The sequence below is a fragment of the Schistocerca piceifrons genome, chromosome 2 (assembly GCF_021461385.2).
Source record: "Schistocerca piceifrons isolate TAMUIC-IGC-003096 chromosome 2, iqSchPice1.1, whole genome shotgun sequence".
NCBI lineage: Eukaryota > Metazoa > Arthropoda > Insecta > Orthoptera > Acrididae > Schistocerca > Schistocerca piceifrons.
In genome coordinates, this window is record NC_060139.1 from 138,789,422 (window position 1) to 138,807,475 (window position 18,054).

At 40.0% G+C, this 18,054-nt stretch overlaps 1 protein-coding gene and 1 pseudogene across 1 annotated transcript in view; one reads left to right on the plus strand and one right to left on the minus strand.

The window, feature by feature from the left end:
* Positions 1 to 18,054, plus strand: part of LOC124775195 (sialin-like) — a 526,531-nt gene that overhangs the window by 319,064 nt on the left and 189,413 nt on the right. The window contains exon 4 of the mRNA XM_047250034.1: positions 16,190 to 16,512. Coding sequence (XP_047105990.1) covers positions 16,190 to 16,512 — 323 coding nt within the window. The remainder of the gene's footprint in view (positions 1 to 16,189; positions 16,513 to 18,054) is intronic.
* On the minus strand, positions 10,647 to 10,764 carry LOC124778936 (annotated as a pseudogene).

Genomic DNA, 18,054 nt, shown 5'->3' on the forward strand with positions numbered 1-18,054 from the left:
CATATTAAATAAAAGTCGGCACTTATCTTTGTTTGTGAAGATACAGAAACACAGTAGTGAACTCGGTGTCTACAGAAATCTGTCTAGTTCGAGTCGGAGCGGCTAGGTCAGCGTCGGCTGACGACAAACAACAACTCTGCTGTGATGAACACACAACTGACTAGCAAGTACACAATTCGGTGGCGAGTATACAACTGAGCGGCGAATACAGAACTGTCCTAGCGCTCGCGACTCCAGCGCTTAAGAAGCCAGAAGCCAGCGGTGGCGCGCGCAGACTTGCGGCGATTTGCTGTCTCGTTGGCGCTGCTTATGCGGACGGCGTCCGGACTTTGATGCTGCCAACCTTTTGGCAGCGGGCTCGGTTGGCATTACTGGCTAGGATACAACAGAGTCCCTCACAGTAGTTGAGAACTTTTTCTTTTATATGTTACTCGTATACTTTCTCATAATTTTTTTCGTAATATTAATGATTCACGAGACCTACCACAGTTTTACTGATACAAATTTATTGTGTTTCGTTCGTTATATCACCATGTTGTTCAGTTGTGCCAATATCATGATATAGGAAGTCTAGTAGTAGTCATACTACACTTTTGTAACGTTAGAGGGTAATTCTTCCAATCGTGTGGCAGAAGCATGGCGAGCAGCAAATGCCTGCGAAACGATATGCTGTGTACACTAGACTAATAAGGTCCTCATTTATTGTAAGATTTGTACAGAAGATGCCCTGATTAAAACTCCCTCTTATAAAATGAAAGTTATAGACCGATGGGATTTTATTAAGTACTGTCTGACCATATTTTAGGAACAGTTAAGAAAGGGAACACTTTCCTTACCTTTGGGCATAAATGAGCATTTACATGGAGCTCAGTGACAAAACCGCCGACCAGCAAATTCATTACCTCACTTATGAAATGCTTTTATGCCTCTTCTCACAAAGCATCCGCAATGAGCCTACGTGGCTCAGATTGTGACCTTCATTCTTTTCTCCACAAATCACGAAATTATTAAATATTAAAATAAGCACTAAATGGATCCTGTTGTGCAGCCGACTGCTACGAAGGTCTCGACGTAACTCACCTTTAAAAACCTGAACGTTTCATACAGAGACACTGAGACTAATCGTGCCACTCAAGAAATGAACGCCGATTCCACAAACAGCTCGTAGTGGATAAACACGTTTGATGAAGGCAAATAATCATGCAAGAGACTCTGCTGCAGTATAATTTGCATAGTACAGGAACCATGGAGGTAAACAAAGCGGTATTGGCATTACGTCAAAATCTTGAAGCCGATGTCCACCATCTTAGTTGCCTCAAAACAATACCTTCTCACAGAATACACTGGCGTTCACGCACAGAGTCACGAAAAATTTCCGAACAGAAATATCGCAACTCTGAACACACTTCATCACGTTCTTTGTTCGTTGGTTGGTTGATTTGGGGGAGTGGATCAAACAGCTAGGTCATCGGTTCCTTCGGATTAGGGTAGGATGGGGACGGAAGTCGGGCGTGCCTTTTCAAAGGAACCATCCCGGCATTTGCCTGAAGTGATTTAGGGAAGTCACGGAAAACCTAAATGGGGATGGTCGGGCACGGGTTTTGCGCCGTCGTTCTCTCGAATGCGAGTTCAGTGTGCTAACCACTGCGCCCCGTCGCTCGGTGGATCCTTTGTTGGCAAGTGTTTCATCATAAGTATAAAATACAGATTTCGCAGAAGAAAGCAAGTGAGTATTGCATGAATAAAATGATAGTTGCCTGCGGTAATATGCTTCATTTCTTGAAATATTAGAAAGCGGAAGATTTTTCTGGTAATCCATGCTGATTACTTTCATAATCACAGATTTTCTGGGCGTCAAACATCGGAACATTTAATCTCGTGAAACCTGCCTGTTTTCCTCTTATTTAGTTCATTTTAGGTAGTTAAATGTTGTTTCTACTTATTAAAAGTTTTTATCTGAGTTGCGTCATTCTTGTTGTTTATCTGTAAATCAAGTATAGAATAGTCGGATCTAAACTTGTCACAGACTAAACGTTTCAGTGGTGGAGTACCCAAAACTTACTTTGTAGTTAGTTACAAAAAAAATCAGTCGATTTTGTTCGTCTGATAATGCGTTTGGAAGATTTTTCTCTGAATATAACACGTCTAACTTTCAAATATTAAGCTGTTCTGTAATATTTTGCTATCATGAATGCTATCATGCGATTCCCGGCCTATCGGCAACTGTTTACGGTGATACAGTTTAGATACGGCTTCCCCTTTGTTTGGTCCAGTTTTATATTTCCCTCTGGTCTTCATATGTGGTTTCTCAGTAGTAGCCAGTGCCTTTTTAAGAGTAATAAGACGTCTGTTAGTAATACCATGCAATGCCAAGAATGGTGGTCGACATACCTAAACATCCTGTCTTTGTCTGTTAAAAAAATGGTTCAAATGTGTCTGAGCACTATGGGACTTAACTTCTGAGGTCATCAGTCCCCTAGAACTTAGAATTACTTAACCCTAACTAACCTAACGATATCACACACATCCATGCCCGACGCAGTATTCGAACCTGCGACCGTAGCGATCGCGCGGTTCCAGACTGTAGCGCCTAGAACCGCTCGGACACCCCGGCCGGCTTTGTCTATTAATACGCACCTTATAGACATAGGAAATATGATATGTTGCTTCACATGGACTTTTGTTTGGTCTTCTTCGCATCACAGGATTTATTTTACACTGATAAGTTAAGCAATGTGAATTTTTTGTGTGATAGGAATTCCTTTGACTGAATTCCCTCATTAATTTATTCGTTTCTGTAAATGGAACATTCTGAAAACATTTCATTATAAACACTTACAATCGTCACATGTAACCTGACTTACGGCTTGTAATCTTTTGGATCTACGCCCCCCAGTACTTTTATTTTCTTTGTACTTTTATTCTGCACGGGACTCGAATGTTCATCCTCATTCTCCGACATTCCTGATGTCTTCATTTCACTTAAGAAAACACTTCCTGCACAGTCTCGGCAACAGTAACACTTGAGTGTTTCTTCTCAACTTATCGAGTAAACCTCCTTGTCCAGCCTATTTGGGGGCGCAGTTGGCACTATTTTCATACCTTTTTTGCTTTATTTCAGTACGGACTTCAGAGCGTCTTGATCGTTTTTGCAAAAAACAAACGTTGCCAAGTTATAGTACTGTACTTCCATTTCTCTATGAGATGGAATTAAGAACTAAGTTTTAAATTATTATGGACCTTGATTGTTATTCCCGTGCAGCCTTCATATATACATCATATTTCTTATTATGCACACTTACCTCCATGTTGGGATATGACTAGTATAAAACATTCTTGAAAATTTGATCTTCTGTGCTATGGTTGAATGAATAAATGAAAGCAGAAGCCACATTGCATTTTAGTACTCGTATTATTGGTTTATCACAAATGTTGGTATAAGCTTCTCAAAAAGAAATTCAAAAGTAAAGTCAAGCAGGTTATTCCTGAAAAATTGACGGAGAGAGGTCCTGGAAAGAAATATTCTGGGAAATGAAGTAAGAAGGCTGCTTTTAAAAAGATACTTTAATTTATGGTGAAAACCAAGTGTGAAGCTACATGCTATTAATTAAATCTTTATTAAAATATGTATGAAACACCTGTATAAAACTTTCGCTGCTACAGGCGTGCTCTCTGCTTTCCGTGCTGAGGGCGGCTTTTGTTATGGCTGTACTGCTCGTCTAATGCTGGTTCCTGTGCTGAGAGATATAGTTGCGGCAGATATGAAACACTTACATCCGATTTTTCGAAAACTACTCAGTGAAAAAAAAAAGATTGTTGTACATCTCACTGTCTGATACCTTCACTCGACAAAGAACTGAATTTCTTTTCGTTATCCGTCATAGATACCACGCTGCATCAAATTAAGTATAACATTGCAAGACATTTTAAAGAGTTTGCAAAGGTAAACACGTATTGCTTACACGTTGCGTATGGTTGATTTTACCTCATACATTGCAGTGAATGAAACGTAGATAAGATATTGAAATTTTATTTAAAATTTAGAGCACAACGATATCCCATATCGTTCTCGAGTATTGGGTTTCATATCAAATGAACGGTATCGCAAATCATGTGGTTATAACAATATTTATATCTCTTAAACGATGTGATAAATACTCGAAATTTATTTACACGTCGTGATATGGAAGTAACTCGTCCACAAAAGTAAGAGGTCGATGGCTCAGGACGTATAAAGACGTCCATGGTACTGTAGAAAATCGAAAGCGGCGCTCGCATGAGTGTCCACAGTGTCTGGACAATGGTTTAGCAGGACGTGTATCCCGGTCCTTAGCAGCGAAGCATGTACATGTTACAGAGGTTAGGCTATAAATCCTAAAAAAGGTGTTACATACTTGTTGAAGCAAAATATCCATTTTGCCGGGTCTAGGCCATTGATACCATTCCTTTATTCACAGTGTAATCTTTTGTACTAATTAATATTGGAGGTTAATTTAAATTCTCATTAATATCATCAGAACAGCCTATTTGTGAAATTTATTGTACTGCATATTACTTGAATATGTTTTCAAAACTGAATTTATGGTTGTTTGCTATTATTGGTCACACACTGACTGACAGTTCATAGATAACCTTTGATAGCGAGAAAATGTGTAACCTTCAGTGGCATTGGCGCACTGACAATGTAATGAAACAAGAACTCCGTCCTTCATGGAAATATGCAGTTCTGTTCCTTCAATATTCCAAATATCTTTAACTTTGTTGACATCCACAAGTCTTGATAGCCTGGCTCGCATATTTCTTTCCTCGTTGTACACTTTTATGGGTTAACAAAGAAAACACAGGTAAGTATTTTTGCAAATGTGAACTTCAAACATGTTGTGCATACGATTTGAAAGTTGAAAATGTAACGACTAAGAATCAGTAGCAGCAAGTAAACAAGCGTTGTTTTCGGGATTCTAACTTTATCAGCTATCGATTCAAATGCAGTAAAAGAGAATTTAAATAGATTACGAAAGCATCTTTTTCACATCACATACTTTCCTTTTTCGTTATGTGAAATGTAAAAACAAAAGAAAGTTACATTTACGAGGACAAATGCCTCTTCTTACTGGATCAAATACGCATTTAACACCAGAAAAAAGTCTGAAAGCGTCTTCTTGACACTACGTTATTGGCGTAAGCACTGTAATATTTACTATTTAAAACCTGTCGCGTGCAAACGACAGAAACCAAGAACAAAAAAGCAGTCGTAAACAATCTCTATGCAAGCATTGATTCCTAACGTTTTAGGATACCTAAAATAGCGGCTTCAAAACAAGGTACACATTAAGTCTGTAGCGCCATCTCCCTTATTTTTACCTCCATAACATGATCACATGGCGTATTAAGTAGAATCGTTAAATCTCAATTATTTCAATTCAAAACACAGCTCATAATACACAGAAGAATAAAATTAATTATTATGCATGAACCATGTGACATTCAGTCTTCTCCCCAAGGGAATACAGTCTAAAAGTTGCTTGTCACATATTTCAACACGCTTTCTAACTCGCGAGAACATTGCTAACGCGTATTCCGTGCGCAGCAGTCGATGTCTGAACTGAAGACGGTCATTCACAGAATACCAAAGTATAAGAATTGCAAAATCCATGATATGATACGGAAACAGTAAACGACAGCAGCGCACCAAGTGGCCTGGCAGTCAACTTTGAATACGAGAAAGAATGCCGCGAAAATCCGTATTTTTAATTGAAAATACGCGATTTACATGATAAACAATATTTTTCATCTATACTTCGTTGGTGGGCCTAGTAATCTAGGTGTAAAGTTCCTGGAAAATGAAAGGTTTTTGAGACCTTGGAAAGTCGAGAAATCTCAATCAAAAACCAAGGTTAACTTCTCGTAGCTGGGGTTGGCAGCTGACAAAATTTTGCAAATGTCACTGCGGTTGTGTTTTATCTGTAAAACTATTTATTTGAAAAATCTAATATTGTAATTTCGACCATGTGGGCCTAGATAAAAGTGAGTGGACATAATTACACCTTAGCACAAGAAGCTGCATATACAGATCTAATCAACAACAATACCATTGAAAACTTTTTAAATTTCACCACTTTTATGCTCAACGACACCGTGGACGTTTGACGTCGTGGGGAGGTCGTTACACTCCATCCTACGCATATTTCACCCCTTCTTTTGACGTCTCTGCAATGAAGAGCAGAGCCGCGACTCCCAGTATTGAAATCACGCGGATTTCTTAAAGGTGGTCGAGGAAAACATTTTAGACATACCACAGCCCAGAATCAAGATGAAATGGCCTTAGGGGTGACATAAATGTCGTCAGTGAAACCAGTCCTTCTCTTGGGGTGTTGACTACCACACATTTGATAACTTTAGACGCTACTAACAACCCTCAGACCATTTCACCCTTTTCTAAGGCCATTTTGTGGCAGCAACACCACTGAACGTGATCACACCCCTTTGGAGTGCAGTGCAAGAGCAGTTTTCGCTCTGGTGTACAGGTTGGAAGCGTTAGGCATCGTTAAAAACTGCGATCCAACACAGAAATGGGTGCTTATGCTTTTACAGCCCTCTTGTCTCGCCCGTGCCTGTGGCGTGATCACAGAGGTTTGTGACGTTTATATAAGCGTGAATAAAAGCACAAAGGATCCTTCTAAGACGCTGCAGTTCAGCAACAACCTTGGTGCCACCCGTTCGCCTCTGTTGAGCATTTAAAAATGTACCCAACAGAGACAACCACTGACAAAGTCTAGGCACTTGCAGAAAGGCACACCCTTCTAATAGCAAGCAGAGATGCAGTAGCGTATCTTGCCTGCAGGGGCGGGGGATTCTCGTCATAGGTTCCGTCTGTACAATTACACTTTTAAGATGCTCAACAAAGGTGAGAAGGAGGCACCAAGGATGATTCTCAACTGGATATCCCTAGAGTCACCCTTTACCGTTTTATTCACGCATATGTCAATATTGCACCCCTCTGTAATCAGGTCAGGTGGCGCGAAACAGGAGGCTTGAAAACACATATGCACCCATTGCTACTTCGGATCACTTTCAGATTTCGTCGAATGGTTTTGAACGGTCCTTAGTGGTTCCACCCTGTATACCAGAGCATTGCACTTAAAAGTCGTGCGACCATGTTCAATGATGCTGCTGGCCCACAATGTCCTTAGAATAGGGTTGAATAGTCCGATGGTGTCAGCAGTGTCAAAGGTTGTCGAGAACGTCATCCTGTTACTCTTCGCACTGCAAATTGTCACTTTCGACCTCGAAATGTGTGGGAATCACCGCCACAAGGGAGGAGGTTGTTTCATTGAGACTGGCATGCTACTCACTAAGGCCTTTTCGTGTTGGATCTGAGCGACAGTGTGTCCGAAATGTTTTACCCGGCCCCCCATAAAAGATCGAATGAATTGAAAGCTCGGCGTTAGAGTCTTGACCCCTTTAGCAGTGGTGTCAAAAGAAGGGTTTAAATGTGCGTTAGACGTGGCATGTCCACGGTGAAGTTGAGCAGAACTGTGGTGAAATTTGGTGCCAGTGTGACATCATTAACCCACCTTATACCCCGTATGAATGTCTGAGCTCTTACACCTTTTTTTCGTATGTGGTGACATCTTGTTGTTTCATGGGGACATCGTAGGGCGCCATGCTTTTGTGCCACTGATAGAGGAAAGCTGTGCCCACTTTTGAGACAAATTTCAAACTTATGCGTCGCGATAGATGGCAATTACGGGGTTTCGAAAAAGTGACCGTTTAATTATGTTGTGCAGTTTACTAGTGCGTAAAATATTTCGACAACTTGGTTAGACGAGATTCATGAGACTATCTTCGAGTGCGCAATGTGGTGCATATATATTTCAGGTCACTGCATTTTCCACTTATTGGAGGAGTACACCGAACATAATATAGAGGAAGGGAGACTGGCGATTAACCTCACATATGGGAGACGTACTTCTGTTCCGATGGGTAAAAGAGACCTGGACGAAATGTGTTCACGCAGTATGCTAAACCGCAGTCTAGGAATTACCGGATTAAACATGCTCACGCTGAAGCATACTTTGTAAGACACTCATTACTACATTAATTCTTATGTCCCATGACCCTTACAATAATAAAATAAAGCATTGTTGGCACAAACAGAACCAGAAGAAAAATCACTAATCAGGGAACTGGAGGGAACAAAAATAATGCCACTGTTTCTACCGGAATTGACAGAAGAAGCAACCTCAGTCATATTTATAGGCGAACAAAAGTTGGTGTTCTCCTTTTAAGACGAGAGAGGTAGTGAACATCTGCTGCGCTCAGAGCTAAAACATCTCTTTCGCACAGTATTACGCGGATATATATGCAAGCGGCTAGGCAGTCATTGCTAGACAACAGTTTTACCTTCAAGAAACAGAAATGACATCGATGATTTTCAGTCAAATATAAAAAAATGAAGAGTTAGTTAAAACAGTTACAGAGTCATTCAGGTATAAATAGGCTAGTTTTGATGGCTTCGTAACAGAATTTCATGTACTTTTCTGGGACGTCAAAGGAGGAGTTCATGCGGAAGTACAATGATATAATAACGGATATGTAACATTCATCTCAGTTCTCGGAGGGGCTGCCAGTTTTAAAACCGAAAACGCCGCATTGTAAAACCGTGAACTAATAAAAGCTTATCACATCTCTTACCTCGGATTTGAGACAGCTAGCTCGAATCGTTAGCTGAAAATTCAACTTTTGAACAGAATAATGTACGACATGAGCGTAATTCCACGGATATCATGACAAATGCTCTACACGAATCCAAAGACATCGTACCACTTTCGCGACCACGAAAATACAATTTGACTTTTTAGATCTAAAAAAAGCGTTTGACTTAGTAAACCACACTTTTTTGGAACGAACAAAGTGAAAAATGGATTTCTGTGCGACTCTGCTAAGAGGTCGTACAAAAATGCACATTTAAAATTAACTGACAACCAACCCGATAAATCAATCTGTACGCCAGCGATGGCTCCCTTTTGAAGTCATATGCAATAAGCGTAGAACTATTACGAAGTATTGCTGCGCACGATTAAACGGCAACTACACTTATGTCGTAAAAACCGTATGTGTCACTCGCTTACATCAACGTCATAATTAACACGAAGAAAGAAGCGGCACGGAAAATAATCTCCTACTGTATTCCCATTAAAGGGGCAGCACTGAATAAGAATAAATCGAAGATCATGCTAGTGGGTCCGAATTATGACAGAAAATAAATCACCTGATTACAGAGAGTGGATGAAATGAGACAGTTAGCAATGTTTCTAATGCCGCACCCACGGGACTTTAAGAGCTGAGATCACAGAGTTAATACAATTCGAGCAACATGCAGAAATATGAGCAAAGTACTTTCGATCGACTAGAAAGGACGATATTCACTGACAGATAGTGCTTAGTAAGATGTTTCGCATCGCTGCGTTAATATCGATCACAAAGAATAGATGATAACCACTGTATACTGATTTGTCTGGTGAAAAACTGTCTTTAAGGTCCCAATGTCCAATTATAGCTTTGTCATACATTGACCAGGCTTAGCTACCAAAGAGGTTAAATCACAATACACTCTCTTATATATTAACCGAACCAGTAAGATAATGCACGCAGTTCACAGCACGATAGTGAAAATGTTACTCAGTAGATTGGGGTCGATAGGAAATATTGCTCCATCAGATGTCGATACGATAACTGTGAAAAGTGCGGTAGTGTTATTTTGAACTAAGCAGCATGAAAAATCGGAGGACCTCAACACCAGAAATATTTACGAGTATTTGAGAAGAAGAGAAAAATTCAAATCGCATTGACGGTAATTACACTAGTATAAACTGGCAGAATGTCTGGATAAATATTAGTGACCTCAAACCAGATACAAAAATAATTTTCATAATGTATGATACAGTTAAAAATAAGATATCAAAGAGTAGAAAAATTCCGTGACGTGAACGTAGTGAATACCCCTTACTAGAGACAATGCAGAACAGTTCAAACCTTGGACCACAGATTAATTTGAGTACGCAAAATTATAATATTGAACTGGGCAAGGACGAAACTTGCGACGATTTTCAGTAATATTAAGTGACTTAATTAACAAATTTTCTATGGCTAAAGTAACAATTACGCATAGGTTCTTAAAAATTATATATTTTTATAATCTAAAACAAAAAACTTCTACAGTACCGGTATAGAAATATGTTAAATTTGTTGCATATGAAACCCGCATCCTAATGAATTACTGTTTCAACAATTTCGACGTAATTCTCTACCTTAACGACAAATGATTAGCAGATTGTACATATCACCGGGGGAGAGATTGAAAACTTAGCATGCCCTAAGGTTAATTAATTTTTACATACCATCGTAGATGCTTTTGTTATAAAAACTAAAATCTAAACTCCTCCCGCACAGGCCATGAAGGCCCAAAGGTACCGACTGGCCGCCGTGTCATCCTCAGCCCACAGGTGTCACTGGGTGCGGATATGGAGGAGCTTGTGGTCAGCACACCGCTCTCCAGGCCGTAGGTCAGTTTCTGAGACCAGAGCCGCCACTTCTCAATCAAGTAGCCCCTCAGTTTGCCTCACAAGGGCCGAGTGCACCCCGCTTGCCAACAGCGCTCGGCAGACCGGATGGTCACCCACCCAAGTGCTAGCCCAGCCCGACAGCGCTTAACTTCGGTGATCTGACGGGAAGCGGTGTTACCACTGCGGCAAGGCCGCTGGCCGCTTTTGTTATAAATAAACAGAAAAGCTTGTAGACGGAGCACCACAGCTGTGAATAACGATCTCGGTGATTAAGAAGCCACTTCAGCGGTATCTAATCTTTTTGTCATCAGACCTCAACCGGTTTCGTGGCACTGAAAACCACATAATGAGGTGAAATCTGCGTAATAATGAATGATGAAAGAGTAACAGTACCTCAAATACCACTATCATGAAAAATTTTGAAGAACGTTTAAAAACACGTAAAACAGAGAAAACAATACTCATCTTTGTCATAAGGGCTGAGTGGCCCGGAACATCGAACCGAACATTCTTTGTCAGACGAAACTAATAAAGCGCTAAATGGCGGTACGTCAATGAATCAAAATGGGGCGGACATAGGGATCGAAGTCCAAAATGGGCGGTGGAGCCTAAACACACTACATCACGCCAATCCATTGTTAGTCTCGACCGACCTTTTTGGACTTGGATCCCTACGTCCGGCTGATTTTCATTCACTGACGTACCACCATTTAGTGGTTTATTAGCTTGGCCTGATAACGAATATTGGCTTCTGTGTTCCGAGATACTTTACTCTTATGACAGTTATGTAACTACATAATGGTTCAAATGGCTCTGAGCACTACGGGACATAACTTCTAAGGTCATCAGTCCCCTAGAACTTAGAACTACTTAAACCTAACTAACCTAAGGACATCACACACATCAATGCCCGAGGCAGGATTCGAACCTGCGACCGTAGCGGTCGCGAGGTTCCAGACTGTAGCGCCTAGAACCGCTCGGCCACCCTGGCCGGCTGTGTAACTACAATATTCTGTGTTATACGAGTATTTAAAATTTCTTTAAAATTTTTTGATCTTAAAGGATATTTTAGGATCTGTTACCCTTTCGTGATTGATTATTATGCAGATGCCACCTGAGGATGTGGTTTTCAGTGCCACTAAACCGGTTAAGATCTGACGACAAAATGATTAAATACAACTGAAGCGTCTTTCTAATCCCCCAGATGTAAATTCATGCGGTTCCACGACTGGTGTTCTTTTAGATAAAATAATTTTGGTTATTGGGCTGTCGAGTGACTTGCTGCTGTATTCTTCAGAGCGGTTCACGTGTATACAGCAATGAACTGTCCTGAAGACGACCGCAGCAAATCACTCGAAAAGTCGGCAATTTAGCTGTTTTAGTAGTTTACAGTGATGTGGCCCAATAAATAGAAAATTTTGTCGAAATGTGTCTCAATTTTAAGTACAAGGTAGTTTCAGTTCCTGACCAAGGAACAAACTTTTTTCTTCTTTTTCCTTTTTTTTCTTTCTTCCTCTTGAAGAAGTAAGATTTTATCACTTTTAAAGTATCAGGTTCTCAATTTTTTGATGAAGCAAAGTGTTAGTTTTTTAAGGAAGCACGAATTTGATTTCAAATGAACCGAGATTTTAGTATATAAAAGAAAAGATTTCTGAAGTAACGAAATTTAATTTTGGATTTGGAGAAAAAGAGGATTTAAGAAACTTGTAACAATAAAGAATGTACCATTCCCTCTTAAGAAATTTGTCTTCTGGGAAAGATTTTTCACACAGCACGAAATCCTGAACCGAGCCTCAGTCTGGCTTGAATTTTCAACTGTCACACCTTATTTATTAGATATCAGCACATCTGAACCGCTTGCACTGATAATATACCATGTCAATACCTCATCACTGATTTCAGCCTCATCGAGTCAATCTGTAGATCTCTCATTTCAGTGCGTTAGATTCGTTTCAAAAAGAATTATGATTAACCCTTGCAATACCAAGCCGGTGTGGGGGAGGGGGGTGGGGGACGGAAGAGGAATGCTTCACTCCCATTTTTTGAAAATATTGTAATCGAGTCAGTTATTTTACATTTTAGAGCTTTTAAAGACAGGTTTGTTGTTTCTAACGAATACTTCTACTGCGTTTGATAAATGTTTTAAATTTTTCAGTTAAAGTTAACCTAAAAATTTAAGCATCATTGGCAGATGTCACATCCTCCAATGAACGTCATATTCAATAGCGTCCGTTTTAGGACATTAATGAAACGTTAATATATCTTTTTTAATTTTTTTACATTATTTTCTTCATTGGACATAAAGTAACTCCCCCAACCCCGTGCGGTTTAGGGCTTCAATGAAACATCAATATATCTTTAGAAAGTATATTGTGAGTAAAGTCAAAAAAACTCAACGAAATTTGCACTGTCTGAACTATTTTAGGGTGAGCATAAAGTAAGCTCCATCAGTCCTCCCTTGGTAGGACACATTACTGAAAACGTGTTGACATTACTAACAGGGTGCTAAATGATATTTTCATGTTCTGCACCCTAATAACCCATCAGCACCCCTTAAAAAGTGTATTGTTAATTTAATCAACAACAAAAAACAAATTTAAATTTTTTACACTTTTTTCTTCATTGGACATAAAGTAACTCCCCCAACTACGTGCGGGTTAGGATTTTAATGAAGCACCAATATATCTTTAAAAAGTATATTGTGAGTAAAGTCAAGAAAACTCAACGAAATTTGCACCGTCTGAAATCTTTTAGGCTGAGCGTAGTAAGCCCCCTCACCCCTCCCTTGGTAGGACACATTACTGAAAACGTGTTGACATTACTAACAGGGTGCTGAATAATATTTTCATGTTCTCCACCCTAATAACACATCAGCACCCCCTTAAAATGTGTATTGTTAGTTTAATCAACAACAAATAACAATTTTTTTTTCATTTTTTCTTCATTGGACATAAAGTAACTCCCCCAACCCCATGCGGTTTAGGACTTTAATGAAGCATCAATATTTCTTTAAAAAGTATATTGTGAGTAAAGTCAAGAAAACTCAACGAAATTTGTGGTGTCACCACCAGACACCACACTTGCTAGGTGGTAGCCTTTAAATCGGCCGCCGTCCGTTAGTACACGTCGGACCCGCGTGTCGCCACTATCAGTGATTGCAGACCGAGCGCCGCCACACGGCAGGTCTAGAGAGACTTCCTAGCACTCGCCCCAGTAGTACAGCCGACTTTGCTAGCGATGGTTCACTGAAAAATTACGCTCCCATTTGCCGAGACGAAAGTTAGCATAGCCTTCAGCTACGTCACTTGTTACGACCTAGCAAAGCGCCATTACCAGTTACTATTGATGCTGTAAAACATGTACCGTCAAGAGCGATGTTCACCATTTACGGATTAAAGTTAAGTATTCCAACAGCTACGTCCTTTTTTGCTAAAGTCTAACTTCCTTGTCCTGTTCCAGACCTCACGCCAGCCTGCGTGAGCTGAAACGCGTGCCTTTCGGCTTCCTCTCAGAGTGGGTTGGCTCTCTTGCCAATCCACAACAAAATTTGCACTGTCTGAACTTTTTTAGGGTGAGCATAAAGTAAGCCCCATCACTCCTCCCTTGGTAGGACACATTACTGAAAACGTGTTGACATTACTAACAGGGTGCTGAATGATATTTTCATGTTCTGCACCCTAATAACACATCAGCAACCCCTTAAAAAGTGTATTGTTAATTTAATCAACAACAAAAAACAAAATTAATTTTTTTACATTTTTTCTTCATTGGACATAAAGTAACTCCCCCAACCACGTGCGGGTTAGGACTTTAATGAAGCATCAATATATCTTTAAAAAGTATATTGTGAGTAAAGTCAAGAAAACTCAACGAAATTGGCACTGTCTGAACTTTTTAGGGTGAGCATAAAGTAAGCCCCATCACTCCTCCCTTGGTAGGACACATTACTGAAAACGTGTTGACATTACTAACAGGGTGCTGAATGATATTTTCATGTTCTGCACCCTAATAACACATCAGCACCCCCTTAAAATGTGTATTGTTAGTTTAATCAACAACAAATAACAAATTTATTTTTGTTCTTTTTTTCTTCATTGGATGTATAGTAACTCCCCCAACACCGTGAGGTTTAGGACTTTAATGAAGCATCAATATTTCTTTAGAAAGTATATTGTGAGTAAAGTCATGAAAACTCAACGAAATTTGCACTGTCTGAAATTTTTTAGGCTGAGCATAAAGTAAGCCCTCTCACCCCTTCCTTGGTAGGACACGTTACTGAAAACGTGTTGGCGTTACTAACAGGGTGCTGAATGATATTTTCATGTCCTGCACCCTAATAACTCATCAGCACCCCCTTGAAATGTGTATTGTTAATTTAATCAACAACAAATAACAAATTTATTTTTTTTCATTTTTTCTTCATTGGACGTAAAGTAACTCCCCCAACCCCGTGTGGTTTAGGACTTTAATGAAGCATCAATATTTCTTTAAAAAGTATATTGTGAGTAAAGTCAAGAAAAGTCAACGAAATTTGCACTGTCTGAACTTTTTTAGGGTGAGCATAAAGTAAGCCCCATCACTCCTCACTTGGTAGGACACATTACTGGAATCATGTTGACGTTACTAACAGGGTGCTGAATGATATTTTCATGTCCTGCACCCTAATAACACATCAGCACCCCCTTAAAAAGTGTATTGTTAATTTAATCAACAACAAAAACAAATTTAATTTTGTTACATTTTTTTCTTCATTGGACATAAAGTAACTCCCCCAACCACGTGCGGTTTAGGACTTTAATGAAGCATCAATACAGCTTTAATAAGTATATTGTGAGGAAAGTCAAGAAAACTCAACGAAATTTGCACTGTCTGAACTTTTTTAGGGTGAGCATAGTAGGCCCCCTCACCTCTCCCTTGGTAGGACACATTACCGAAAACGTGTTGATGTTACTAACAGGGTACTGAATGATATTTTCATGTCCTGCACCCTAATAACACATCAGCACCCCCTTAAAATGTGTATTGTTAGTTTAATCAACAACAAATAACAATTTTTTTTTCATTTTTTCTTCATTGGACGTAGAGTAACTCCCCCAACGCCGTGCGGTTTAGGGCTTTAATGAAGCATCAATATTTCTTTAAAAAGTATATTGTGAGTAAGTCAAGAAAACTCAACGAAATTTGCACTGTCTGAACTTTTTTAGGGTGAGCATAAAGTAAGCCCCATCACTCCTCACTTGGTAGGACACATTACTGAAATCATGTTGACGTTACTAACAGGGTGCTGAATGATATTTTCATGTCCTGCACCCTAATAACACATCAGCATCCCCTTAAAAAGTACATTGTTAATTTAATCATCAGCAGATAACAAATTTAATTTTTTTACATTTTTTCTTCATTGGACATATAGTACCTCCCCCAAACCCATCCTTCCCCTGATAATGGGCCTTATTACAGATGCGTTCTTCATTGGACGTAAAGTAACTCTCCCAACCCCGTGCGGTTTAGGGCTTTAATGAAGCATCAATATTTCTTGCAATGCACTGTATTCTTTTGGAGGTGTTGTCTAGTAGCCGTGTCCCGGGGCCCTGCTGCAGAGTGTCTGTGCGTGCTTTCGGCAGCTGCTGCCGGGCTGAGGTGGCGGCGGGCGCTGGGGGCGGCGAGGCGGGCTCGGGAGGCGGTGCCGGCGCGAGCTGTGCTCTGCGTGGTGGGCTTCTTCGGCTTCTTCACCAACTACATGCTGCGCGTCGCCATCAACATCGCCATCGTGGCCATGGTGCAGCCCCCCGACCTCAACGAGACGCTGCAGCAGGCCGGCGGCGTAGACAACGCCAGCGCGCCCGTCGGCGAATGCTACGCCGGGGCGGAAGATGACGGCGCGGCTGCCAACCTCACTGCCGCGGGCGACTTCGATGCCTTCAACAGAACCGCCTTCTGGGACGAGGTGCGGGCAACCCTTCCTATATATCTGTTCATAAGTTTTGAATCCCTTCTTTTAGCTTATGAGTGACACCAGTAAACCTCCGATTCCTTAAAGAACCAGAAATCCCGTCTAAAGAATGTGGCAAAAAAACGGGCCGATGTTGATATGGTGAAAGAGGGTGTAATGGTACTTGAATTACGTAACCATTACGGCACCTCACCTCAACCTCTCGATACCAGCAATATTCTACTGTGTTTCTGTAAAGTAGTTAACATATTTCCGAGACAACATTCAGATTTGATTTCATTAATGTAGAGGCACTTTGATAAATCGATATGTTTATATTGCAATGATAATATTCTTATGTGAATTCTTTCTTTTCTCACTATGATCTTTGACGTACTTGTAACTCTGATTTTTGGGCGCGTAAGCGATTATTGAGGAGTCAAGTCTTGGTCGTCATGTTGAAAAGACGCAAATTGTAGTCAGTTTATGAAATGTGAACTTTAACAATGAGGAAGATACTTTCAAGTATGTTTTATATTGTGATGTTATGTATTGTAAGTTGCGTGATTTTGCAACAAAAGTAATAAAAAAGAAGTGTAACTTAAATTCGGAGTGCTGATTACTATTTTACATCACCATCGTCTTAACTTGCAAAAGTTTAATCTTCAAGAATGGTTTATGAAACACATCTATAAAACTTTTGAATATCGCAGAATAACACCTAGGCCTCTTTGCATCCAAGCTTGGAATCATCACTACCTAGATTTTCGACGATTGAGCCACGATTTCACAACCAGACCAGCGTGGGAAACACGAAAAGATGAGTGCCTAGTTTATCCATTATTTCATGAAATGACTTTATTAACTGTGCTCTAATGACACCTGCCACATAAAATAACTTTGTTGTTGCCCGAAAATGCAGTATTTAGCAGCGTGAGCAACACCACAATCATAATTAATTTTTGACCTTTTTTGGGGTAGGGTTGTTAGAAGGGCGAGGATTATATTGCAAGACATTTTCAGTCATTACAACGGATCCCTTCCGTACTATCATTTCAAACAGATTCCTGTTCAGAAAATGTCTTCTAGGTCGTCACCATTGTTATTTTGACACTCAGACACTCACGTTATGTTTAAGCATTTGTGTAGGAATGTTCCTAATTTCTGAACGATTGGTGTTTTTCAGTTCCGCTTTTGTGTGTAAACATCTAGCATACACTTGTGTTTCAGGAATCCTCGGAGAAGTATTCACAGACCGATACGTCGGGATATCTGGGAGGCTACAAAATGTCCAACGTTAGTTAGTTAGTCAGTTACATGTTCCATAAATCGTTTTGCACGATAAATCGTAATGATGTGGAACGAGTCATTTTACATTCATAACGCAAATTAATTTCTACATACGGTTACATTCTGAACATTTCTAAGTTTTTTCATATTTACAAAACGGAAAGGAACACCAGATACACAGATGTGAGTTAGTAATTCCTACCCACCACCATCTACAGAGTACAGTAATACAGTAATAGAATTTCTTCTACAGAACAGAAGGACTTT